Below are 27,531 nucleotides of genomic sequence, written 5' to 3'. Positions count from 1 at the left end.
ATCTACAGTTTCCAAAGAAGTCGCTAATTTAACAGAGGATGTCATAGTTAGACCATCAGAACAGAAGCATCGCACAGAGAAAGCAGACACCAACTGCTACTAGCAGGAACAGGGCTGAAACTGTCCCCACAGGAACATCTCAGGTCTGCCCATTTAACTCAGGAAGCAACTCCATGCTTCCATCAGTGGTATTTAGGTACAGTGGTTAGTGGAGGTACTGGGTGCAAATGGCAGGGTTTTGGCAGTGGGGGGGGGCCACAAGGGTGGTCTCTGTGAGAAGAGGCCAGGGGCTGCCCTGCGCTGGACACAGATGGTGCCCACTATGGACCCACCGCAGGTCGCAGCTGGGCCCATCAGGGGAGTCTATGACACTTCTGAACCAATCTGCAAAGTTTGTGCCTCTGTGAGATCTTAAGAAAGGGCAGAAAACACCACACAGGCGGGAAGGAGGGGAGGAAAAAAAAAAAAGGTAAAAGTGAAAGGAGCAGAGCAAGCACCAAGGTCAGAAGAGGAGGAGAGGAGGTGGTGCTCCAGCACTGGAGCAGGTATTTCCACAACAGCCTGCGGGAGAGGACTCACACTGGCGCAGGGAAAAAAGGGTGAGGAAGAAGGAGCGGTAGAGAAGAACTGCTACATACTGGCCGTAGCCCCCCAACTCCCCATCCCCACTGCGGGGGGGAGGAGGTAGAGAAGTTGGGAATGAAGGAGTGAAGTTGAGCCTGGAAAAGGGGGGACAAGTTATAAAGCATCGTTTCCATTTGTCTTTGTTTCTCACTACACAAACCTATTTTAACTGGCAACAAATTGACTTTACCCAAGTCAAGTCTGCTTACCAGGTACCATCACAAGAAAAAAATCTCCCCATCTTTATCTCAACCCCAGAGCTTTTTTTCATCCAATTTTCCCCTCCCCTGCTGTTGAGGAGGGGGAGCGAGAGCGCGGCTGGGTGGGCATCTGGCTGCTGGCCAAAGCTAACCCACCCCAGCACACAACTGCTCTGCCATATGTTCAGCCAGTGACAGGATTTTGCCTGTTTAATATTAGAATTAAGCTCTTTTTTGATACAGTACGTGGTTTTGCACAATACCTGAGTATCTTTTCTGTCCTTGTGATTTTGAAATTGGGAGCCTTGGAGAACAGATCTCTTGAGAAGTATCCATTTTTGCAGGTTGCTTCCCAGGATGATGATCCAGGATCAAATCTAGGTCATCTTCATCGGCAAGCAAGGAAGCTTTCATAATCTAAAAAAAGGTGATAAGTCAAGCCTGCACATTAGCAATCACTCTCGCAGCAGCAGTCGGCTGATCTAATCAGCGCCTTTCCCAACCAAGATAACTTCCTCGTGTTGCATATGACAATACACTCATGCCACAAATATTTCAAGTAACAGTGAAGACACAGAGCTCAGGAGAACTGACAGCAAGCTTGTCAGCTGATGATAAACTTTTACAAACTACTAGTTAAATCAGTGTCACCGGACTTGTTAGCATAGGTGTGAAGTCCTAAAATAATCATGTTTGCTGAGACCTTCGCTCTACCTACTTATTTTTCAGCCTAAGTAGCAATTCCACTGTTTTTAACTTAAAAATTAAAAACACAGGTAGAAGTTTACAAGTGTTGCAGGTACTAGCCTTTCACCAAACAAATGAAAACACCAAATCCCAAATCAAGACCAGTTATCCTATTGCCTTGTTTTCCACAGCTTGGCCCTGAGGCTGTGGTATTCCTTTAGCTTGTCACATTGCCCACACTTCAGAATCCGGAAATCTGAATCCTAGCCTTAAGCTGATTTTCATTTCTGCATTAAGCTTTTCACATCTGTAATGGTTTACCACAAAACCACAGAAGTCTAATGTGTAAATTTTAATCACATTCTAGGTGTGATGTACAGTTTATTACAAATTTGATATATAAATACACTCAGGGAGGCAAACCGAGAAGTCAGTGAGAGATATTACCCAGTCTTCTCCTCCAGAGGGGAAATTGCAGAGACTCACCTGCAAGACGTGGGGGTTAATACCCAGGGTTGAGGCGATGTGAGTCGAAGCAGGCACTGCCTCAGGCTCTTCTATCATGTTATCCTCCACCACGGGCTCCTGGAGAGGCTCCTGGGTGATGTCTGCCATATCACTGTCCAGTTCCACAACCCTGCCCAGCTGCTCCACTTCTGGGCTCTGCGGATACACACAGAGGCCATGTCAGACAACAACAGATTGCAATGGTTTGCAGAAAGAGTATTTAATAGTTTCAACAATCACCTGCAAGTGAAGCGGAGCACTCCCTTGCGTGTGTCAAGACTCCACATTAAGTTTAGAGATGAACATATGCAACCCTTTCCCATTTTCTTCAGAGTTGTAACGCAACAGTGCAAGTTACAGTGAAGGAGAAGTCACGGTTTAGTGAAGTCCTCCTGAAGTTTACCAAGTTCTGCCATGCAGTTTAAGAAACTATTCTTCAGCTTCCCATTTTTCATGTGACCAACAAAAAGGAAGAGAGTTTTGCACATCCTGTCTTCCTTCCCTTCTCCCTCAAAATGCTGCCACACACAAAGAAAGTGTCCTGTGCCTAAGTTCAACCTGGGAGATTTTCAATGACTGAGCAATCAGTTCCAAAGCAGTGATTCTCCAGCATTACTGCACAGTATCTCCAGTATCGCTGGCGGCTGATGAGCAGATGAGTCACTGTAATACCTGCTGTTTCCCAGCTGTGACGTAGTACACGTTAAAAACATTGAGTTTATATTCCACAAAGAACTTACCAGAAGTTTTAAGTGGATACAAGCCCCTTCAAGACAGCGTAAGACTGGGTCACAGAGTGTGCGCGCACACACATGTAGAGTCTTTTTTTTAATTTTAAATGAGGACACGACTGGCATTGGACTGGAAAGTTGTGGGGTTTTCCCATGATATTCTACCTACCACTAGCATATTAGCAGTTAAAAAGTTAAATATAGTAGTTCTCTTCCAATCTGCAACTGAATTTCTCATCTCTACTGCTGGTCTGAGGCAGGAGGAAGAATTAGTTACAACGAGCAGGCATCAGAACTGGACTCTGACTGCTGCTGCGGCCTCTGGTTCTGCCCAACGTGCTGGCCATGGGGACAGCAGTGAGCCCTGTGAGCCGGCATCAAACCAGAGTGGGACAGCACTGCCAAGCCGTTCAACTGCCAGCTCTGCTGCCAGAAACTGTGTGACAGGACAGAAACCCTGGAGAATGCCATTCCCAGCCAGTACTGTGCAGCTAACTCACCAACACAAAAGCAGCACCTGGCCCAGGAGTAATTTAGCCTATGCCCCATTAGCTGAATGGCCTTCAGGTGGCTCCTGATGGGCTCTAACCCCAAACCTGGGCTCCAGGGCACTGGTTTTGCACCAGTCTAACCACTGCTTAGATGTGTGTCCTGTGAAAGAGTGATGCTTGCAGCTTGGTTCCCAGAAGCAACAAGGCACAGACTGCTGAAGCAACGCTCTGGAGCGATGCGTAGAGATGAGCAAGGAAACCGCGGCAGAGAGGGCACTGGAAAACATGCTAAGGAATTTAAGAGCATATTCAAATGGCTGCTCCTTAGCTCATTAGAATCAGCCAAGAAACGTGATGAACGTTATCAGATGAGGCAGATAAAATTAGACCGGGGTCTGTAAAGATAGAACTTAACGGCAGACACGGAAAGAGCCTTAGCTGGTGGTATCTGAATATGCGGAACAGATTTACAAGTCAAAATATGGTTACAAGCACAAAAGTTTCACTGCTCCCTTCATTGTGCTTTAATGCAGCCAGGCCCCCGGTGTAACTATTTCCTGTGGACCTTGAAACATTAATAAATTCATTAATATTCAAGTTAGTAAGGGAAGAAAAAAAAACAAACCCAAATTTAGATCCTAAATGCTTCCTACAGACCAAAGAATATTATTTTCAGATGCTTTACACACCAAGAATTTGGCAAGTTTTTAAGCCATGCCATGAGTTTCTCAGAGGTTTGGGAAATGAGGCTAGGCGTTTTTCCTATTTTCGGAAACAAAAACCTTCGTTAATGATATGCAAGTCAAAGAGGTTAATTAACCCAGACAAGTTTTTGCTAAATACATTTGAATCTATAAGACATGCCTGAATAAATCACACATATTCCCAATATTTTTGACTGCTTAAAACATCAGCTCTGATCCCCAATAATCTGCAAAAGAAGGAAAACTGAAAGGTGTTACACTCACGGGCCAGTCTGTTAGACAGCCATACGTTCATCTCAAATAAAATGCAAACGTTTAAGGAATGCACTTTAGGAGAGCAGGATGAACTAGCAGGTTTTAATTAGCCAGAGGCAGAAGGAGCGACAAAGCAGCAGCTATATGCCACTCTGGGATTCTCCAAAGCCAGAATCCACAGAAGAGCTGGCAGCTCCCCTAATTTTCTGGCTGTATGGAAAGGCCTTTAGCTGAACTGCTGCTGCCAGACCTTCATTCTGGGCCCCTCTAACCTGCACAGAGACCTACAGCAGCACAGCTGGAACGGCTCAGGCACTTCTGCAGAGGTTAGAGCTAGATCTATCAAAGACTAGTTGACACCAAGGTCACAGGTTTGCTCTTTACAACTCCCTGAAAGGAGGGTGTGGCCAGGGGGGCTTGGTTTCTTTTCACACGGAACAGGTGGTAGGACAAGAGGAAACGTCCTCAAGTTGCACCAGGGGAGTTTTAGAATGGATATTGGGAAAAATTTTTACACTGAAAGGGTTATTAAAAGCATTGGACGAGGCTGCCCAGGAAGTAGTGGAATTGCCATCCCTGGAGGGATTTAAAAGCCGGGCAGACGTGCTGCTGAGGGGCATGGTGGTGTTTGTCAGTGTTGGGTTGATGGTTGGACTCGATGATCTGAAAGGTCCTTTCCAACCTCGACGATTCTATGATTAAAAGCAATTCCCAGTTAATTTCATGTTTTCCTACAACACAAATAATGAAATTGCTCTTTTGCACAAGCAACGATAAATGGGATTTGTTGTATGTCCTGACACTACGAACAGACCCTCGTCCAGAAGGGCTCTAAGTTACCCAAAGCCATTGGCCAATGAAGAGAAATGCTGCTGGAACGCGTCCTGGTTTTGGAAGGACTAGACCCAGTAAAAAAAAAAAAAAAAACAAACCAAAAGTGTTCAACCTATTAGACAGCCTTTTAAGCTGTTTTTCATGCTTTGAGTTCAGAGATGCAGAAATAAAGCTGCCCTCTTCTGCTTCCCCGTGAGATGACAAACATAGAGCGCTGGCCACATGCCATACAGCACTTGCCCCACGGTCCGTGCCCCGGTGAGCTGCGAGATCAGCCATCACCTTTCCCTGCAGCCACGGATTACTGACGGGTAAAATGGAAAGCAACAAAATCTCTCGGCAAGTCCTGTCCAGGTCCCGCATACCCTCTGCTCTGCCGTCCTGCACACCCTACCTGCCCAAGGCTCACTGTCACAGCTAGGCAATCGAGAACCCAGTTTTGGGAAAAAAAAAAATAATCTGCTCTGCACTTGCTTTCTGGTTTATGAGAAGTTACTTCAAAAACATACAGGCAGTTCACAAACGTTTATCACTAACATCTGGCATAAAGAGTATATCCTATCCTAATGGCAGGATGCCTTCCAAATAGGCTGTTTTTCACCCACAGTGAAGCAGCTCCTAATTGATGGTGTCCACACGAATTATATTTGGAAAATGCCAAGTGTATCAGCTGCAATTAGACTAACCTTTAAAACCACGTAAAAAGATTTTTTTAAAATCGAACATTAGACCGCTTCATTAGTGGCTAAAATGCCGCCCTCCCTATGCAAGGCAGAGGCATGCCCCTGAGGATGTTTTACAGAGCTCGAGAAGCAGCCACATCCAACCCAAATACATTTAAAAATAAAGTGTATAACCAGCCTTGAAAAAGCAGTTTTTAATAAAAATAGAGCACATTCTTAATATATAAAGCATACAGGCTTGCATACTAAATGATGATAAAGTCAAATTAATGCACAATATTATTCTCAAGGCAGGCAGCCACACGGCATTATATAGCATATATTCAATATTCACAAAGCCAAGTTTTCTTCCATAAGTGGTGCAAATATGCCAAACTCAACCTAGACCAGAATTTAAACAAGAAATGAGAGCTTAAAGCCTTCCCACCCCCACACATCCTCAGTATGAAATGTCAAGTATCTTAACAAAAAAGAACACGCAAACACTCATCAAGAGGGCAGAAGAGCTACTGAGTTTGTGCCGGTTTGCGTAAGGTTTTGCTCTTCGGTTTCCAGGCTACTTGTTACTTCACCACCCCCTCCCTAGGCACCATTCTTCCCATCGCATTCTATGAATTCCCTTTTAGTCACGGTCCTCCTTCTACCTGGGATGGAGGTGGTGGCTTGCCGTTTAGGGTCATTTGCTGGGGCGGCAGGTGCCCTGGGGGCAGCACAGGTGTCGTTTTTAACTTCTTTGTGTCCACTTTTGAAGGATGCTCCTCCTCTTCCTCATCTGAATCTTGCAAGCCATACTTGGAGAAGTGTGCCACCTGTGTAACGAGAAGGGTAAATCCGTCACAGTTTGGAAGTGAGGTTTCAGGCATCCATTTCTGAAAGGCCTGAGCAATGAGCTGACGTAACTGTAAGCCTCACACAGCATTGTGACGCCTCAACAATTCAACCTCAAAAACCTCAAAAATTCAGCTTCTGCACAGGCCAAAGACACCTGCTGAGGGCAGGGTTTCAGCCAAAGAAGTTGCGATCAGTCTGGTGAGGGACAGTTTGCACTACAGCTGAAGGACTTGTGACAGTTTACAGAAGTTTAGTGACGTTTTTGAACGGTAAGTTCTCAGGAAATTCTAACTTCAGATTACTGCCGATATTCTCGTAAGTCACTTCACAACTAGAACAAAACCATTACCTTAAACACCCAAGATCCGGTCTCTGGGCGGTATTCCTTGAATCGAGCGCCCTGCTTCCGGGAGACAGACTCCAGTCTGCCTTCGTAATTCATTTCTGCCAGGCGTTCAGGGCTTTTTATCAGGCAACGAGATGTTTTATCTGTAGGCCAGACGCCATCTAAGGTAACTTCAGCTCGTCTGTTGAAGACAGACAGAAGTGTCTGTAGTAAGAGGCTACAAGGATTTGAGGCAAAAGCTATTATGGTACACACAGAGAAACCGAGAACCGAACATGTGGGCTCAAAGCAGCTTTTAAACCCAATTTCTGCTTCAGAAACTTGCAAGTATCTAGGAACGGTATGATGTCGTAACCTGAACACACACCTCGGACTTCGATTTCTTGGTAGCTGCCTGCAAACACTGCAGATTGTCAATATTATAAAGAACATCCTTATCAGCCACTGTCCCCACACAGTACGTATTTAAAAATTACCTATTTAAACCTTCACCAATAGGTGGTTTTCTTTCATCGTCAGGGTAAACAATAACTTCTTTTCTACGGATATGTACAATGTCATCCAGATTTAAGTTAGTTAGATTTACTTCTCCTTCAAAGTAAATCGATCCATAACCTGAAAAACAAACCGAAACATCACAATTTGTCCATGAAAAATTTCATGCCAGAGGACCTGTCCCTGCTACATTCCTCCTTTCCCTGCCCACCTTTGTCATGTCTCCAGAACAACGTACAAGTGACTCCTCCTTCCCAGTGTGAAAATAGTGAAGAGGTGTTACCAACTATTTAGAACCCATCCTTTTGCACAGAAAGCTTTTTTGTTAAAGCTTTTTGTTATCACTTGGCTATTCATATCGCCATCACAAACACTAAGCGTATCCTCAGCTTTCTAGTGCAATCAGAAAACGTGTTTTAAAAATAGTATACATCATATGACTACTTTTTTTTTCCCCAAATAAAAGCAGCAAAGATACAGTTTGTGCTGAAAGCTATTCTTTACTAGAGCTCAGCCAGCTTCAGTGCAGGTAACAACTAAGATGGAAGCAAAGACGATCAGTTTTGCATCAATGCTCCAGCAAGTTTGGATTTTACAATCTTCATGTTTAAGGAGAGAAAGTGTCTTAAGAACTACAGGCGCTTTTGTTCTTTTCGTATTCAAGCTTCTCAAGTCATCCCTCAACACAGATTGCTAGTGCTACCAGTGTGGAAGATCCCAAGCCTTTGATGAAAGTTGTTGGCAATGGTAAAGGCACTGTCAATAATCCCACCAAGGGCACGGAACTCAGATTCAGGTTCCATAGTTTAAGACGACAGGTTAAGCTTCAAGCACCTACCAGAGCTGCACGCACTCACCTTTGCGGCCTATGGTGAAGTCTGTCACAATACATTCATTCCTGTCATTGGTGAATCGCGCTAGCTCCTCCATGGAGGGGATGGTGTAATAGCCAGCTCGCGTGAGAACAATTCCTGCAACAGAAACATCATTGAGAACTGGGCTGACAGCAAGTTCCCAACTTTGGTGTGTTTCATTCCATTGCTTTTGCAAGCCTGGATTACTGAAGGTCCCAAACGAACCGAGAATCAGTGCAACAAAAGCAAACAGAGAAATCAGAATCCCTGATTTCCACAGCCTTCAGAGCAAACCTAAGACAGTTGCCATGTCAGGTTCTCCCAGCCTAGCAACCCGTCTTCATCAGAGACCAGCAGCAGATGTGCAGGTAAAAGGAAAAATGCAAACACACACAGCAACACGTGGCAAAGACTCCCAGCTTTAATCATCTGGGGGCTCAAGCACCTGCTGACCAAGGTGCCGCATCTTTTACATTTAACAGTCTCCAACGCTTTTTCATCTATTAATGTGTCTAGCGATCTTTAAAATCCACAAAAGCTTTTTTCATCTACAGCTTCTTGCCATTGGGGCTTCTGAAAACATTTCTTTTGAACGTGCCACCTGCTAGATTCATTAGATGCTACAAAGTGCCTGAAAGGATCTTTTCAACCTCTACAGACCACTCCTGAGTTTAAAAAAAGAAATAACCCTAACATCCCACCCCCCCACACCTCTTCACCAGCTACAAAGTCTTAGCTAAGGGAAAGCTTCTCAAGACCTCTCACAGTATTTTCCACACTTTTCTGTCTTTCTCAGTTTTACGAAACCCTGAGACCAGAATTAAGACTACTGAAAACACACGCACACGATGGGCCTACAGAGACACAACCATGTTCTGTCATCCATTCCTTCCCTGGCAAACCCTACAATGTAGTTTGCATGTTGATAACCACCAAGCATTAAGTTTCCATCTCTAAGACCTTGCTCCTGAATGATAATCAACTCGGACTATTACTGCAGAACAGTTACTGACTGGGTCCTCCTCTTCCCTCTCTTGCATCTCACTACCTCAAATATAAAACCAGGTGATGAAATTTAATTGCTCATTGACTCAGCAGAAACAATTTCTGCACTAGGTAAGAAACTGAAAAGCACGATTTGTATTCTGTAGAACAGAGGAGAGAAAGGAAAAGAGCAAAAGCTGAGGGTCTAAAGCAGCAAAAGAGAACTTTAGTGAAGCATGCATGAAGTTCTGTCAGGAACTTCACATCTGCTGCCCACACACAGTCTGACCTGCAGGATGCAGATGATGCACTGTTTCAGGCTCCTCTTCGCGCTCATCCTGAAGGGAATCATCATGAAATGAGGCATCTTCACTGCTGCCTTCCAGACCATTTCGCAAGGCCACACGCATATTCAGAGCCACAATAGTGTCATCCACACTGTTCTGGTGTTTGTGCACAGCATTCTCTGGGGTCTGTGGGATGGGCTTGGCAATGGGGTTAGTGTAAAACCGAGTCACTTCATGCTGATCATCCTCCTCCTCCCGCTCACCATCTTGCCTGTGGTTTTCATCGGGAGGTACCGACAAAAAGAACCTGAAGAAATGAAGAATAAAGTTGAATTATTTAGTTCTAAGGGACTTATGTCAACATTAAAATTGCGGTGTCTTCTCATACAAAAAGCAAACAGGACCACTATGTGAACTGCAGCATCAGCACACTGAGAGAAGCCATTATTCCCCTCCACTCTGCCCTTGTCAGACCACCTCTGCCATTCTGCATCTCATCTGGGGCTCCCACTACAAGAGCGAGAGTGCTAAGACCAGGAGAGGGTTACCACAAGGGTTGGCAACTAAAACACCCCCCTGTGAGGAGAGCCTAAGGAAATGGATCATTCAGCCTGGAGAAAAGGCTTGCAGGAGGGTGCAATAGCAGCCTTCCAATGCCAAAGACAAAAGTCAGGCTCTTCACAAGTACATCTGGCAGTAGGATGAGAAACAATGGTCAAATTAAGACAGGGAAATCAATGAGGACAGTCAAGCACTGGAACAGGGACCAAGAGAGGTTGCGGAATCTCTATCCACAGGTTTAAGAGACCCGACTGGACAAATTCCGCAACAACCAGGTCTGAATTCAGCGCTGAGGCTGCCTGAGGAACAGAGACTTCCCACGGTCGCTTACAACTGAACAAGTCAATGATTTGTGAACCAGGCTGTTACAGACTTCCGTGCCCCAAATACACACTGTTTTAGAAAGAACGGAGGATTAAGTCTTGCAGGCAGCATGATCAGCTCAAACTTGAGAACACTGTTGTGACAGTCACTCCAAAACACCAGCTTTGGAGAGATGCCTGTTGTACTGGGCTACTGGCAACAAGGCTAAAAAATGCCTCTGCCCCATTATGAGCTGCCTGGGTCAGCACTTGGGTGATCAGAAGAAACAAGTTCCCCACTCCCCTCTTACTTCTAGTAGCTTTAAATAAAATCAAAAAGTTGACCTGGTCAGGAAATTTTCCAGCCTCTGATTTAAAAAAAAGTTCATCTGAAATACGATCATAGATTTTTAGAGGAAGTAGGTATTCAGGCATCTGGGAGGAAGAGACAGCCTTAGAGATTCCTCATCTTAATATATAGAAAAACCATTATTGCTACGAGACATTTGGGTCAGAGGAGCTTCCCTGCAATCCCCACATTGCTGAGGAGGCCTAGGCAGAAGGACAGGGTTGTCTTCTCACCTCAGGGTCAGGTTTATCACTTCCCTCAAGAAATGGCCTAGTTTCTCACTACAGCGAATGAGGGGAGACATATCCAGAAAGTAAGTCATTCCTGTTGGACCTCCTGATTTTGGATGGAATGAATTTGTATGTGACCACACAGGAAGAACATACGGCTACTTTATGAGGAAACAAATCTCAACAGGTCAACCCGCTTCCAATGAACAGCTAAGACGACAGTCCTGAAAATAACTACCTACTCTACTAATAATTTAGAGACAGGCATAACCAGTTTGCATTTCTCGTAAGTATAGCACCTTCAGGATGAATCAACATACCGATCTCCATTCTCTGGATACTCTGATGGGGACGCCAGGTCTTCATTTTCACGATTAACAGGTGAGAACAGATTGCTACTGTTGAGATTCTTCAAAACCAACTTTTTGATGCTCTTCCTAAAAAAAAAAATAAAATAAAAAAACACCAAAGAGAAATTTGGATATATATGCACTGCATAAATACACATTTCACACTCAGTTCGTGTCTTCCAGGGACCAGGAACCAGCTGTATGAGACCTGTCTCCACACTGAGGACATACAAAGTCTTCTGTAAGAGCACTGCAGTAGCAGAGATACTCTTTTTGGTATTCCACTCAAGGCTTTGGTTTATGGGTAAGTGTAAAAAGCACAAGTCATTGAAAGCTTCAAAATCCACGTTCAGTAAATGACAGTATGAGCTGTTTTACAAACAGAGCTTTTGCAGTGGAAGCACAGAACCCTGCACAGAAAGTCTGCCCTACAGGGTCACCTAAGGAGCAGATCAACAGCCAGGCCAGGCCCACTGCCTGACACCTGAACATCACCCAACATCTATGACAATTACACTCAAAAAAGCCTAAGTATCCCTTTGTTCTGATCTTTTGTTCATTTGGTGTTTTTCAATAAAACATTGAGTAAATTCCATGATCTGCTCTCTCCCTGGAAAGTGAAGAGATGGTTCAGGCTAAATTAAAGTCAAACCAACTTCACAAAGGTTACAAAAACTTTTTCAAAAGCCGGTGCTTAGACAGACTTTCAGTGACTGATGCGTCTTTCTCCGAAGTTATTTTGTTGTTTAACTAGATTCCAAAGCTTTCCAACCTCCTTTTCACTACGATTGCCACTGATGCTTTTGAAGACTGAACCCAAAAGCTTCAGTAGGGCAGAGCCACAGGCACCATTATTAATTTCTGACAGACACATCTGTGTACTTGAAATACAACCAGTGCCGGGCTATGAAAGTGTCAGAGATCTGCCTTCATTCTGACTGCATGAGCAACCCTAATGACGCTTGTATTTCAGAAGCGGGAGGTATTACACCGTAACAAGCTTTCCTGGTAGTAATTCCTTACAGACTCCAATCACGGAATGACCTCATTTTACAGCTTATTTGGCCTTAACAGTTTAAGCTGAACATTATCTCCTCTACAGAAAATAGTTCTCTTCAGGTTTTACAGAACACTTGTTATTGCTATGCATATTTGAACCAGGTCACAAAACAGCCATGGAATTTAGGATGCTATATAGGAGTTTCTTTAATCTGATCACATGATTCTCCCACCAACACACACAAGATAAAAACTAACTTTGGCATGAATGCACCATTGGATAGGGATGGCTCGTCATCATCAAGACCATCAAAGAGATGGGATTTCGCAGAGCCAGCTGACTGCAAAGCTTTCGGTCGCACTCTGGTCGCTGGACGCGGAGTCAGCTTGTAGTGGGTGGGTGTCGTTAAGGCCTTCTGAGCTGCTGGGTTAGTTGGTTTCAGCCTCTGAAACAAGAAGATGTAGAATCGGAATTTTCATATTGCTTACTGTAAGCCACTACACCACTATGAGAACACACATGGCAACTTATTTCGCTGCTCACTGCGTAATTAAGTGAAGACAGTGAGCGTAAAACAAATGAATTTCAACTCTTACCCAGAAAGCAAGTTTAATGTTTAGGTGCACTCACCTCTTCTTTCTTCTTTGGGTCTGACATGGGGTTTCTGAAGAGCGGAGAATCTCCAAAGGGTGAGTAAGTCAAGCTATTGAGATGCTGCTGAAGGACGGCTTGCTGGGCAGCTGATGCATTTGGGTCTGTCAGAGCTATAAAAAGAACATTATTTTTTTGTTTTAATAGTTTTTACTAACGGAAGCAAGGTAGGTGGAAGAGGCACCCTTCCAACCACAGGATCTCCTCCTAGGAATTAAAATTTCTATATGAACTTCAGCATTCCTTTTCCCCTGCTCTTCAGTCACCATTTCTGCAGCAGTTTGAAGGAAGAAATCAGATTCTATTCCTTCATTAGAATTTGCAACCACATTCAGTTTTATCGATGAAAAGCTGAGGGCACGGAGAGCTACACATCAGTAGAATGAGCCTGGCCTGCCAAAACCTTTAACTAACAGGTCTATAGTCCTCTCTACAACAAAGGCCTCTTAATTTTCTCTCTCCATCTTCTAGCATCTAATTTTCATTCCCATTAAAATACTACAAGCCTGTCTTCCCACACAGTGTTGTGTGCTCTGTGTGTGTCTCCCTGCCCCAAGTTTAAACTCATTTTCCTGAAGTCACAGCCTCAGGGGGCTGGAACATCAGGTCTGTACGCTAGTTATTTAAAGTGTTTAAATTTAAACAGGGTGAACACTGCTGGAAGTGATAGACATTTTGTCTTACAAAACGATATAGCACAAGCGTCTGAATCGAAAGACCATTATTTCACCAATGGCATAGCATACTCGCTAGTAAAGTCCCTCTAGCTATCCTTTCCTATCTGGAATTACTGAAGAAGCTAACACTACATTTCCTTTTTTTTTTTTGGTAAGCATCTAACATTGCTGCCCCAAATTCAATGATGGCAAATATCTCAGTAATCTTGAAGACAAAGCTTTAAAATAGCTGCAATTATTAGTAATGTTAAACAACTCTGAATTACTTAAAATATACATATATATAATTAGCACCAAAAAAAAAATGTTATTAACATGGTTTCCACTGCTACTGAGACCAGAAGTGGCCTCAAACAGAAGCTCAAACACCTCCAAAGCATGTGGGTGGCTGTGCTCCTCTGTTTAGGCACATCTGAAACAAGGGAGGAAGCAGCAATTAAACCTGGGTTCAAGTACACTCACCTACAGCAGGCTGTGGAGCTCCAAAGCCCAGAGTAGCTGTTGATGTATTGAATCCTGGTGCTCCAAATGCTCCCGTTCCTAGTGTTCCACCAAGTTTAGGCTGGGTGTTTCCAAATAAAGATGTCTGTCCTGCCCCGAGAGCTGTGGCATGAGAGATGACTGTCGTTTACTACAAGACGGTGACAAGCTTACAAGCCAATTTACCCCACAACAAAGAATTGATTCTTTATTAAACTGCAAGAAACACTCAACACGTCCATGAATGCTACAGACACTCAAGACTCACGCAATCAGACCAGAGGCTTCCAACACAGAGGACGCTCTGGGTTTTCTGAGCCATTAACTACCACTGTCAGCAATGCTGCCTACAATTTCTAAGATGTTACTTAGCACCGTGTCAGCAAGCTCTGCTTGGTTCTGATTTGAGACTGAGACTCACGGCTTCAAGCTAAAGCATCTACAGCCTTTACTACATTAGAGTTAGCAAGTGATACCAAGGCTATATCATCACTGAAGTTTGAGGACTACGCTTAGGCTCACACGAAATAAGCTGGTGAACTGCTTACCCGTTCCAAACCCTGTTCCAAGTCCAGTTCCCAGAGTCCCAGTTGCTGGCTTATTTCCAAACAAACTATTTCCAGCAGTGTTGGCACCAAAACCTTCAGAAACAGAAGCAGTAGTTGATTAATCTAGCGCTATTAGAGATGAAAAATAAATAAGCATGACCAGCTCAAAGGCAGCACTGCCACAGTTGGTTAAAAACATATTTGAGATATGAACACAATACTGAAAACATCAGTACAGAAAAATACTGTTTTGCCTTCTTAAGCATTTCAATTTGTTATAAACTGTGAAGTTTTACTGAAAGCCAGAACAGATATCATGATGCTGTATCTGGCAACAGAATAAAATGTATCAAGTTTCTTCAACTGCTGGAAGGAACAAATCCCATTTTATACTGTTTATACCACACACGCTTCTCTGATTCTCACCAACAAAACAGGTTAACAACTCAGTTTCATACAAGCACCCAGTTCAAAGACATATCTTTAATTGTAAGTAAGTACAACGCAAATCTAACACTAGACAGATTAGTTCTGAAACTGAAGACTGTGAGACCAACCTACGGTTGGTTAGTATGCAAAGACAGCGTTAAACTAGGAAACTGCAGTCATGAACCAACATCACACACCTTAGAACCAAACTCCATTTTTCCTATAAACTGTACCGCTGCAAGTAATGAACACAAATTAAATCACACACTACAGACAGTATTGTGCACCACCAAACACTGTCAACACACTAACTAACGTGGCTATGAAGATCTCACAGACCAGTAGAACAAGGGATTTGGAAGCAACTTTCACAGATATTGTGACAACAGTTTGCCCAAGGCTGACCAGCACAATGAAACCGTGCTTGCTGAGGTGCTGCCCTGGCACTCTATGAGCTTGACAAGTTCCTCCCTCCATCTTATTCTGGCAGGCTGGTATGGCAGGCTAAGTGCATTTTAGCCTTTCTTGCCAATACAATAAAAAAAACCAAAACACCAAAACACAAATAAAAGATGTCAGAATCTAAACCCAACTCCTACTCACTTTGAGGAATACAGTTTTATTGCTCTCAAGAGCCAAGAAAAACAAAACCAAAATGGCTTTAACACAAGTCCCATGAAGGAAGACTGCAATTCACTTGAACTATTCACATTTCTCCTGCTTGACCACACGCTCGTTTGACAGCAATTCTCTAACATCTGCATCAGAGGCCAACACTAACACAAGACCCAGTTGTTCAGGACTTCGATCCTTCACACCATGGAAGACAACAGCAGCTACCAGTTAAACTGGAACCAACTGTTTCATTTTACCCTCACTCCAGTGCAAGATCTCCTTATCCTGCCGTCGAGCTACAATACTGCTGGTTTTACCCCATTTCCTTCAGCACTCCTTTGCAACCACAGCATATCTACAGCCTTTTAAGAAACCTCTATGGGGTATGAGTTCTTTGATTTCAAGAGTTTTCAATTAACACAGGTTCCACCTTCTCTGAAGCCCACAGTTAAGTAAAAGTACCGCTCCTCAATATCTACCTTCTGGAGTAAGGGAGCAGCACAAGAGGAAAGGTGTAAAACAGCAGCCAAGGGGTTTCCCTGCAGCAACATGCATCGGAAGCATGGCTTACCTGAGAATTTTAACATTCACAATCATTTAGCATGCGATACTCAGCAGCCAGGTGTGTGGTATATGCAGTGTAATTTTAAGTGATCGAAATCCCACTTGTTTTATATGTACCAAAATTGGAAGTGTTTGTATTGGTTCCTAAAGTCAGGGTTGGTTTGTTACCAAAGAGCCCGCCGCCAGTGGTTGTACCAAACGAGGGAGCACTGGTCGTGGTGGTTCCAAATCCAGCAGGCTTGTTACCAAACAGGGTCTGAAAAGAAGAAAACATCAATTTGGAAACCTGACAGACGGATATTAAAAGAATTACATTAGTGTTTCACTGTAGGCAAGAAAGCAGAACTAAAGCCAGGCACAACTTAGATCACACAACCCAGACTCCCAACAGCGGTGCGTTATTTGCAAGCCACATGCACTAGTACACGGCAAGCACCTTCTGCAAACATGTAGTCTCACTCCATTGAAGCCAAAATGACCGAATATCAAGAAGTAAGTTCATCTGCAGTTAAGTCATCACCACAATTTAAACACCTGTATTTCTGACACTATGCTGAGGCATCCCTAGCAATACATAGGCAGTGAGATGTTCAGTCTCTTGTTGTCTTTTATCGCTCAAGACATTACTTGCTAAAAAAAGTTATTTCTGCAACATTAGTTCTACCGCACATACTTATATTAAATCCTTTACATAAAACCACACTACTTTTGTGTCTTAGGCATTTTAACTCTTAAGATAATGCTACTTCCATGGAGGTCAACACCCAGGAACAGGTCTCTAAGCCATTTGGGTTTATTCCCCCCCACTTTTTTTTTTTTAAATTTTTATTATTAAGGTACAGACATACCGAACCGCCAACACCAAATCCTGTGTTAGCTTGTCCAAAAAGACCAGTTCCGGTTCCAAATCCAGTACCAGCATTTGTATTGGCAGCTGTTCCAAAAAGGCCTCCGGGCTGCGAGGGCTGGGTTACCCCAAAGAGACCCTACGAACAGGAACTCAGTTAAGGTAACGCTGCAACGCTTTCCCACTTTTAGCACTGACGGTAACAGAACTAACGCACAAAGTCAGTTAATAAAATGATACCCCTTTTGCTGGGGGAAGAAGATGGGTGAAAAGTATTTCAGAAGCTTTAGTCATTCTCCCAGAAATTAGTTACAAAAAGGAAATATAAAAAAAGTATCAAAGAACTTATGCTTCAAGCTTAAAAGGATATTGGAATCTCCTCATCACTTTGAGTGAGGGAGATGGAAAAGAAACATTTCCCCAGTGTCTTCTGGGAGAACTCACAACACATTCAGGAAGAATATAGTACATTTGGAGCCAAAACCCCTAGTTACGCAACAAGTTACAGCTCCGGAGCATCCTTCTATCATAAGAGCCCACGAATGCTGATCATTAGTCACCAGAAAGTACAGAATTGTTAATGAATTCCCACAGAATATTAATAATGGCATTATATGATCTGTGTGAACATGATTGAAATACTTGAATTGACAGAGAGCAGACTGCTTAAAGAAGGGAACTGGAAGAGTTACTTGTTAAAAGCTGTATTGCTGTCCAATTATCATGAGTGGAAAATTCTGACTGGCAAGAAGTTGCTAGCTCAGACAGCAGCATTCAAAGCTTTGCATCTCAGTTTCATGAAGCTGTACTACAATCTGAGAAAGATCTAAATCACTGACTCACAGCTATATTGTAGCTAAATCATTATATCATGGCTATACCACCACTCACAGCTATAAGGGTTCAAACAATTCAGCTCACCATTGTGCTGGTGTTCGGCTGCCCTAGAGTATTGGTATTCCCAAAAAAGCCAGTGTTCTGCGTCGTTGTGGCTTGACCAAATGGTTTATTAAACAGACTGGTAGTTTGAGATTGCTGACCAAAAAGCCCCCCTGTTGTGCCTGTTCCAAAGCCAGTCGTACCTACAATATATAAACAAGTTGGTTAAAAACCCCTCAAGTGTTTATCCAAACCCACTACATTTCCACACTCAGCGCATTCAAACAGGGGAAAAAGGTGCTTCAATTCGATGCAACAGGAAAACGCCCAGCATCATCAATACAGTACTGTATCTGCGGTCAGAGGGAAGCGGTTCGTGTTAGATATTTCATCGGGTTCTTCTTGTCCCGCAGTCAAGTGAGAGCGCAACACCCAGGAACTACCAGCACTTTTACCTCACAGCCACATCTGACCAGAAAGACACCAGCTTTGACACGGGCAGTTTGTTCTCCACCATACAAAGAAAACTGTACCGTGAGTGCCCAGGAAGAGCTCACCGGGCCAGCCACAGGCAGCCAGCGCTCTGCACACCGCTTCTGTTCTATAACCCACACAACTACAGAAACTTCTACCCAAACTTCAAACACCTCCTCCCTTTTTCTCCCCAAAGGAAAAGGACAGAGACAATTCTAACCCAAGACAGCACAGCCTTTCTTACAGCAGATCATTGTTTCTGTTGCTACAGACCATAGGATTTTGATCTTCCGTTTACAATCTAATTCCACAAATACAAATACCCACTTACTTTAGGTTTGCAGCAGAAGCTACTAAAAATAGAGTTTGTTTGAACTTTTCAGCACTATTTGTTTTACATCAAGTTCAAAAAGGCCATTAACTGGTTGACAGAACTGAACTGCAACTACCAGACATGCAAACACTTAAATAAACCAGTTACTTCATACCTGGCTTTTACTTTTTGACCAAGTATGACAAAATGAAGAGCACAACATAGAACAAGTCCACGCCCCAACCCTGACCCACTGTGGGGAAAAGCTCCTGGCAAAGTCTAGTTAGGCTGCTATAAATTAACTTGTCCATTTTCAGGGAATTCATGTTCACTCATTAGCAGAAGAATCTTGACTTCATCATTAACAAACTGACATCATCACCCTACTAATTGTTAGCAATACCCTGCTGGATTTACTTCAAATTGTTTTACTGGTCCATGTGAACAAGCTGACTTGCCAGATGCTCTAATGAACTGTTTTACAGCAAAATTCCAGGGATGCAGAGTAAGTTCGCAATCCTCGAAGAGTAAATAAATAGAGATTTCTATGGCAAAGAACCTGATTATTCAATGTTGGTAATTCAACTAGTAAAATTCTGAGCTCACATCAGTGTTTCCTCATTTTTTTCATTACAGAATTTAAATAGCTTCACAGAATATTTGCATATCCTGTCACAGGAATGACAGAGGACAGGCAGTACTTACTGGTTCCAAAAGCAGTTTTATTCTGTCCGTATGAAAAGCCAGTGTTAGTAGTAGAAGAGCCAAACAGTCCTGTGGCTGTACTTGACGTAGCCGTTGAAGACCCAAACAAGCCTGCTGCTGCTCCTGCTCCCACAGGATTCGAGGGCCCTTTCCTATTTGCCTGGTAGTCTTCTAAACGGAGCTCCTAGTAAAGGAAAGAAAATACAGCTCTCTTTACATGTTACTTTTACACCAGCTATGGTTAGAACATTGTCATTAGACTGCTTACACAGCATTCAAACCCACTACAGGACGAAGATACTAAGAAAAGCTATAACACCTACATTTTTAAAAGAGGACACCATAAATAGGACCTAAACTCAGATGTACCTCTGCAGTTTGTATTTGGGCTTCAGTTTCACTTCCCAGAGCTTTTTCAGATCTTTCGAGTAGGAGACTTGTTTTGAAGTATCAAACAAGCCAACTTGAACAGAAAGGCTTCAGGGTCAAACCCTTGGGAACACTAGTTTATATTAAACAACCTTGAGTTTTGTCTGAGAGTCTGCCATTATCTCAGCAGTGTAGGACTGCTCCCAACAGGATCTCTCCCCCTTCTGGTATACGGCGAGATGGAATTTCAGCTCTTCAGAAATTGCAGTGTTAAGCATTTAAAAACACATACAATTCTTACAGCGATACATTAAGTGTTTTACTCGATGATACCTCTCTTCTGTGAGTGATGCAGATATTGATGGTTGGACCCATATTAATGAGCATAGAAGATACTTATTACAGTCAAAAAACCCTCTACTAAACCGACGCTAACGAACAGCCAAACTAGATGAGCGTGTCTGAACACTCATCGACTGACCTCGAGAGATTTGCTTTCATATTCTTTCATAGCTGTGATACATTGGTGCTTGGTATTGATGTTAGTGCTGACTCCAGATTTTACCATAGTATCTGTACCGGTCGGTGGCTGCAAGAGAAGAGGTTAAGACATCAAGTTTTAAATCCAGACAGAATTCTGTTAATACCGTTAGTACTCTCCCGGCAGATGCTGTTAAAACCTAAACCTAGCGCAGGACCTGAAGCAGCATGTTATGTTATCTGAACAGCTGTGGCCTCACCCACTGGTAAGGCACACCCAGTAGCAATCAATAGTGGAATTTACCCTGGTAACACTCAAAACAACCAAGTGCAATTCATTTTTCAGTTTCACTTTAAAAGTAATTTACCTAAACTTGTGATACAAACCCTCTAGCTGTGCATGGATTTCACTATCCCCTGTTTTTTTTAATGGTACTATGAAAGTAGACATCAACGGCACTCAGTTTACCCAAGTTATCCTCACAGTTCTGTCTAGGTCCCAAAAAAACAGTCTCAGCCTGTTAAATCAGCTCAGTCTAGAAATTAAGAGGGCTGAGATTTGCAGAAACAAGTATTAGGGAAAACTAATGCCTCTTTCCAGCAGATATCAGTTACCCTAGTTCCACGATGGCTCCCTTTCCGAGCTACCTGCCATTTTCAACTGCCACAGAACCTTCAAGATGCTATTCAACCCTTTCTTAAAGGGAACTCACCAAGAAAACCCGGAGATCAGTCTTCGCATTTGAGTTTACATTTCTAAAGCCACGCTGACTTATAAAAGAATTGTTTACTTTGACCCATTCCAAGATGTATAACTCTTATCGCCGTTAGCATTTACTGTTGATCACCTTGAATTCTGTGGCACTTCCCACCTTCCTGAGAAGGCTCCTTTCTAAAAGCAAGCCTAGACAGGGCATTACTCCATGGTGTTTGAGAAGTTTGTCAAATTCAGACTAAAAAACCAGTCTGGTTCTTTGGAGTTATTTACACATCTTATTTCCACTGCTACCGTTCTACAAAAGGGAATGTTTTCAAACCATTTCAGAACACTGCATACTTTGCATACTCATTAACTCTTCATTTTGAAATTTCAGCTCAAGGACTAAGACAGTAACTGCAAAATTTAATGCTTCCCCCAGTAAACAGGCTTGATAAAGAAAGAAAACCAGAACTTACATTAAATTTAATAGTTGTGCCAGTTGGAGCGGCAGTAAAACTAGTTGGGCCAAAAAGAGAGCCAGAGGTACTTCCAAAAGGATTGGAAGTAGTGTTAGTGGTTCCAAAGAGACCTCCACTGCTGGTACTAGTTCCAAAGTCTTAAAAAAGAAGAAGAAAAAAAAAATCAGCACTAGAACAAACCTTAATTTTAAAACTTAAACCCAAATATCTTATTCAAATTCCAGAATAGTTTGGAAATGGAAGAAACTATTAGGAAAAAAAAATAAAATTACAGCAAAGCTGGAAAGCAACAGTCCGCTAACGCAATATTCTGCTAATGCGAAATTCTGCTGTAGGAGACTGCCCCTAACTCACCACCCCAGGCAACACTGGAACCACAGCAGCCAGTTTCACTCTACTGACCATGATAAGAAAATTATGTGCGTAAAAGGAATCAAGTGAGTTTCGTTTCTCTTCTCAGAAGGGGTTCCAAGCAGTTGCTTCTGCTTCAGGGAATTACAGTAGCGTTTAAGATGCATTTCAAGCATTCTAGTGCCAGACACAAAACCAACCATAGCTGCTCTACGATGGCAGGAAAAAAAAAAAAGACGCTAAAATCAAGCAGCGCCAAAAGATATTTAAAAATAGAAAATGCCAGTCAACCACCTTTTTCAACTCATTTTAAAACTCACAGCTAGAGTCACAGCTACAGATTTTGTAGCATGTCAGGCTCACGCTTGGCTACTGCAGACCCCAATAATGTCACTATAAACCACTGAAGCCCCACAGGAACACTTGTGCCAGATCCACATGTACACCCAGTGTTCTGTGCTCCTCAAGCAAAGAAAATAAGCAGATATAAAATAAGAGAGATGCAGCAGTTTTACTCACTTCCAAACCCAGCTGGCTTATTCTGCGCAAAGGCATTATTCTGGGATGAGAAGAGGCCCCCACCAGTGCTGGTAGTTCCAAACAGGCTATTTGATGTCCCAGTCGAGGTTCCAAACCCAAAGCCAGTGCTTGTGGAGGAGGTGGCTGGCTGATTAAACGTAGTCGAACCAAACAATCCTCCTGAAGACAGAAACAGGCTATTAATCATTTGCAATCATCAAGCACTCGGGGTTTTGGGGGGATTTTTGTCATTGTTGGTTTTGTTGTTTTCCTTTTCTCCCCCTCCCCCAACACTTTATTTTAAAAAACATCCTTCTTTCAGGACTGCATTCCACCACAACCGTAACACAGCAATACCTGGTTTTGTCTGCGTACTCCCAAAGAGGCCTCCAGTATTATTGTTTGACCCAAAGGCTGATGTTCCAAACGCTCCTCCACTTGTAGTACCAAAGCCGGCATCTGAAAATCAGCGTTATTATCAGAAACCCTATTCTAAATACGCTTACTAGAAACTAAACGCTGTCACTGCCTTTTTAACTTTCCAAAAGAAGTTTGTGCATGACTATCTATACATGGGTGTCTGGGATATGTGAAGTGGCATTATTAATACTCTCACAGAGCTCTTGAAGCAAAAGGCTACAATATTTGAGTCAGACACTTCTACCGAATGTAAAGACCCTCCTCTGCAAGGCCTCCACCACTTTGTATAGTACCCGGAAGTTGCTCTTCTCATACCTTGGTTTGGGAGTAATATAAACATTACTGTGTTTCCTTCCTAAGAAATAGAGTGTGTACACCAGTTTATAGCCTGCTTAAATGGCTAAAAACTCACTCTCTGTGGCATTTACAACGTTTATCTCCAGAAGACACTCCTCAAATTACATGCTTTTTCCTTCCAAGTCTTCCCAACATATTCTAGTCCTGATTGAAAGAATCCTCCCCTACCCCATCCGCCAGCAACATGGCCTTCATCTAAGCATTTGAGTTTCCACCCCTTTTGAAAAAAGGAAGTTTTAACAACTGTATGTGGAATTCTGGTATCTACCCAAACTGAAAGCTTGGTTAGTGGAGAAACCTAAGGGTCCCAAATCCGAGTCACAAGTCTGGTTCCCATCCCTGCAGAGTGACCAGGACAGCCCAGCAGCACCCCAGTTCCATCACACACAAAGAACCACCCCTCCGCCTGATCCTCCAGCTGCACTTCCAGGAAAAAACACCTTCAGTACTGAAAAGTCAGTTTACACGTATTACTTACTTTGTCCAAAAGTTGAAGTTGTCCCAAAGCCAGTGCTGCCTCCAAACGGAGTTCCAAAGGATTTGTTAAACATTTTCAAGATGTATCAGGTTTTTTCCCCCCTAAACCTGGAAAGAAGAATTCAGCTTTTATATAAAGCTTATCTTGAGAACTCAATTTCTCATCTTCCTCACTGTTGATGTAAGCAATCTAATTTGAGTACTTGACAAAGCGCATGACAGCATGTTTAAGTCACACTAAGCAATTTAAAACAGTCAAAATCCCAAACAGTACAGGAACACTAATACTTCCGTGACATCGTAAGCAAGCAGTCTTCCACCCTTAATCATGGCTAGATTTTCTGTACGTCTTACAGACTGAAAAAACTAATAAATGAAACTACTGCCCTGACCCGTGTTCTCAAACCCCTCTAGAGTATCTAACACTAACAGCACTTCTCACAGCTGTTTCTACTACATTTGATCCACATCAAGCAACACATACTCGTTTTTGCTCAGCCTTATCAACACCTGAAAGTCCACCCTACCGAATGCTGCTCTAGGAACACATGCAGGGACCTGCACTGTGCCATGGCTGTTTCTGCCACGCTCCCAGGATTTTCCACAACTGATTTTCCATTAAATCTTATTTGCCAACTACCTCAAATAAGATACAAAGCGGAAATGCACTGCACAAGAATTATGGCAATACACCTCCCATCTGCTTCCCATTTATTGCTCACGGGGCTGCACCAGGGTTTTCTTAACTTTCTAAGAGTTGTTGGTTTTACATCATTGTTCAGTGAAGTTTTACCCCATTTAGGCAGGGGCCCAATTTACCTTTACAACACTCCCAGATGCATTTAGTAATGCAGCCTCACTCCAATCTCTTCTCCAAGTGCAAAACCATTGTAGCTTTTTTCAACAAACTCAACTAAACTAAAATAAAATCACATTAGATCCTTAGCCATACTCCAGCCAGAGAAGTGTGCAGTCTTCTTCTGTATTGGGGCTGACAGGTGTTAGCTCCCCCATCGAAAATGCCAATATTATCCAGAAAAAAATTCACCGTTGGCAGTATTAGCTAAGCTGCAGCAGTGCAGAACTAACAAGTTTAGAAAACTTAAGACATGGCCCATATGAAGAATATTTACAAAGCACTACTTCCTATCACAGTAGGATAAGACTGTTTTATATAATGACACACTAACTTTTAGCATTTCGGCATTTTTAAACTTTGTTTATGTTTTTCAGGAGGCTCAGCATCCAGGATAGCAATAAACTCCTATCAAGCATTCTCCATTTGGTCACCAACAATTTCAGTTAAACTCAAAACCCACACCTTCACCTCTGCCCTGGTTTGACAGCTTCCCTGTAGCTCCCAAATTCCAACCCTTTTATTATCCTCCTAACCAAAAGGAAGCACGCACCCCACAGCACTCAGGGTACTGCCCAGCACTTCAGGGTGAAGTCACTAAATCTATCTGCCCATCCATGAAACAAGAAGGGTTTGTTTTCCCAAAAACTCATACCACCTTCTGGGAATAGGCAAATCTAGATTTTTCAGCAGCCATAGCTACCCACCACACCTCTGCAGCCATCCCAGCACTACTAAAACAGTGAAGAGCAAATCAGTATCCAACACCAACATTAAAGAGTAACTGAATAGATGTTTCAGGTAATCTTCAACTATTCAAACCAGCAGCATGTCACAATTTTGTGGTGTTAAGAGTCTTCCCACTCACACATGCAAGTCCTTACGGACCTCCTTACACACATTGAGAGTTACTTTAAATAAAATGATTCTGGTATAAGAAAGGAAAAGCTGAACTGACAAACTATCAGAACACCCTAAGCCTAGAGCTGCCTCCTGGCAGAAAGCACTGCCAGCCACCCAACAGGCTCCTCCTGTGTGGTGCAGGGTAATGCCGCATCCCACAACACATCCCCCTCCCAATCCCTCTCCCTGCAAGGGCCTGCTCCCAAACCCCCGTGCCCCCTCCAACTCCTCCACAAGCACCTTGCCTTTGCAGTGACGTCACTGCTTTTTGTTTTCCAGCAGAACCTGGCCTTAAATAGCACGACAAACCACAGAGCCAACTCCTGCTCACTTCCTCAAAAACCAACCTTTGTTGATTTCATGCCACAGCACAACTGTATGTGGCCTCCAAGAACATCCATCACCCACACCCACCGCCCAACACTACATAATTTGTTCTCCCTTACGCTACATCACTTACCAGGATGTCTTAAAAAAATCCTCTCTTTTTGTTCTTTTAACATTTGTAAGACAGATTTTACCCTGACACCCAATGCGAGTGCCCTCCTTGAACACTACACAGCCACTTCATCTCCATTCTCTATTTCTATGGGCTGTTTTCACTCATCTTGCTTTGCCCCTAAGCAAGTCTCACTGAAGGCCAGATACAATGGGGCCACGCAGTTTTCATTTGTTGATCGATCTTGTTACTCTCAACCTTATTTGCAACTCATAAAACCCCTCTTCCTTCACTGTTCCCCTTATTTATGCCACTACTTTTTCAATGCCAGCACACTCAGAATTGTTAAACGCCAAATTCTATTTCAGAAAAATTAGGAAGCACAATTTTCTAAAACACAAACAAGTTATTGAAAGATCTCACCCTCCCACAAGATTTAAGCTTCACTTTCCTTGACACCCCACCTTACCCACTGACCCTCAGCAGCTCAGGTTCAGCCAAAGCAGAACTCAGGCTTTACGTGCTCACCAGTGCTGTGGATGCATCAGAGCCCTTTTAATCCAGGCCACTAGTGGGGGGACGCCGCACACAGACAACAGGCTCACGACTGCACGTGTCAAGCATTGTGTTAATCAAACGTGCTGTCCCATGAAAACACACTCAACAGCCCCTGACTACAGAACACCAGCAGCAACCAATTATTAATTTTGCTCCAGTTCTTAAATATAAGTTAGGGTTTTTCTATACAACAGTGCTCTCCCACTTGCCAGACACCATCCCCGCTGAGGGGGAGCCACCCCCTCTCTCCTGAAGGGCTCTAATTACAGTTTTACAGTAACATCACACAAACCTCCAGCCACATCCAAAGAAACACAATTAATCCATTAACATAACTTTAAATAACTCTCCCGACAGCAGGCTAGCGCTAGCATCCCCAGATGCCTCCCGCAGCCGAGACAGACCCACCGTTATCCCGGATCCCGCCCAACAACACGTCGCCGTCCCCAGGTAACACCACACCATTCCCGTGTGTCCCCCCCCCCCCGCCACCGTACCCCCGCACAGCCTCCCGGCGTTACCGGCTCTCCCGCCGCCATCAGCCCAGTCCGGAGGCCCGGCAAACACCCCCGCACCTCCGCCACAACCCGGGACGGGAAACCGAAACAGCCCCAAAACACGGGCCGGGGGGTGGGGAGGAACCAGCTCCCCACGCCCCCTCTAGGGCCGCCACAGAACAGGTGAGGCGGACCGGGCCGCGGGAACACCCCTTCCGCGCCTCTCAGAGCGGGCCGCCCGCTCCCTCCCCCCCCCCGCCGGCCACACGGCGCCAGGCCGGCCCGGTGCGGCGCTACGGAACAAAGGCCCCGAAGGCGGCCCACCAGTCACCCCGGCGGGCAAGGAGAGACAGAGAGAGAGAGAGAGAGAAGGAGAAAGGGGAGCCCCGCCGGCCCCCGCACTCACCAGGCCCCGGGCCGGGCCGGGCCGGGACTCGCCGCACCGAAGCCGCCGCCTCACAGGGGGAGGGAAGCTGCGTCACAGGCCGCTCCGCGCGCCTCCCAGCCGCCCGCGCGCGCCGCCGCCGCCGCCCGCCCCCATTGGCTAGCCCCGCCCCCGCGTGCCCACCGCCCATTGGCTGCCGCCCTTTGAAAGCGAGGCAACTTCCCCCCCTCCGCCCCCCCCTTCGGGGGAACGGC

The 27,531-nt window shown here is 44.0% G+C and overlaps 1 protein-coding gene across 2 annotated transcripts in view; it reads right to left on the bottom strand.

Annotated features, from left to right (window-relative positions):
- Window positions 1–27,449, bottom strand: part of NUP98 (nucleoporin 98 and 96 precursor) — a 37,916-nt gene extending 10,467 nt beyond the window's left edge. The window contains exons 1-22 of one of the 2 annotated variants that reach the window (XM_074571941.1): window positions 27,299–27,449; window positions 23,641–23,747; window positions 22,743–22,844; window positions 22,386–22,565; window positions 21,513–21,652; window positions 20,338–20,445; window positions 19,488–19,671; window positions 18,038–18,198; window positions 17,118–17,255; window positions 16,438–16,525; window positions 14,662–14,754; window positions 14,096–14,236; window positions 12,936–13,069; window positions 12,563–12,750; window positions 11,276–11,392; window positions 9,516–9,820; window positions 8,246–8,359; window positions 7,370–7,508; window positions 6,897–7,074; window positions 6,361–6,525; window positions 1,998–2,174; window positions 1,088–1,241 (exon numbers count right to left, since the gene is read on the bottom strand). In XM_074571941.1, the coding sequence (XP_074428042.1) occupies window positions 1,088–1,241; window positions 1,998–2,174; window positions 6,361–6,525; window positions 6,897–7,074; window positions 7,370–7,508; window positions 8,246–8,359; window positions 9,516–9,820; window positions 11,276–11,392; window positions 12,563–12,750; window positions 12,936–13,069; window positions 14,096–14,236; window positions 14,662–14,754; window positions 16,438–16,525; window positions 17,118–17,255; window positions 18,038–18,198; window positions 19,488–19,671; window positions 20,338–20,445; window positions 21,513–21,652; window positions 22,386–22,565; window positions 22,743–22,844; window positions 23,641–23,713 (3,079 nt within the window). In that variant the 5' untranslated portion in view covers window positions 23,714–23,747; window positions 27,299–27,449. Of the gene's footprint in view, window positions 1–1,087; window positions 1,242–1,997; window positions 2,175–2,264; window positions 4,892–6,360; window positions 6,526–6,896; window positions 7,075–7,369; window positions 7,509–8,245; window positions 8,360–9,515; window positions 9,821–11,275; window positions 11,393–12,562; window positions 12,751–12,935; window positions 13,070–14,095; window positions 14,237–14,661; window positions 14,755–16,437; window positions 16,526–17,117; window positions 17,256–18,037; window positions 18,199–19,487; window positions 19,672–20,337; window positions 20,446–21,512; window positions 21,653–22,385; window positions 22,566–22,742; window positions 22,845–23,640; window positions 23,748–27,298 lie in introns of those variants that run through there. The other variant, XM_074571948.1, reaches the window with a different exon arrangement.
- Between the last annotated feature and the right edge of the window lie 82 nt (window positions 27,450–27,531).

Source organism: Larus michahellis, chromosome 1, assembly GCF_964199755.1.
Source record: "Larus michahellis chromosome 1, bLarMic1.1, whole genome shotgun sequence".
Taxonomy (NCBI): domain Eukaryota; kingdom Metazoa; phylum Chordata; class Aves; order Charadriiformes; family Laridae; genus Larus; species Larus michahellis.
This window is presented reverse-complemented; position numbering and strand designations above follow the sequence as displayed.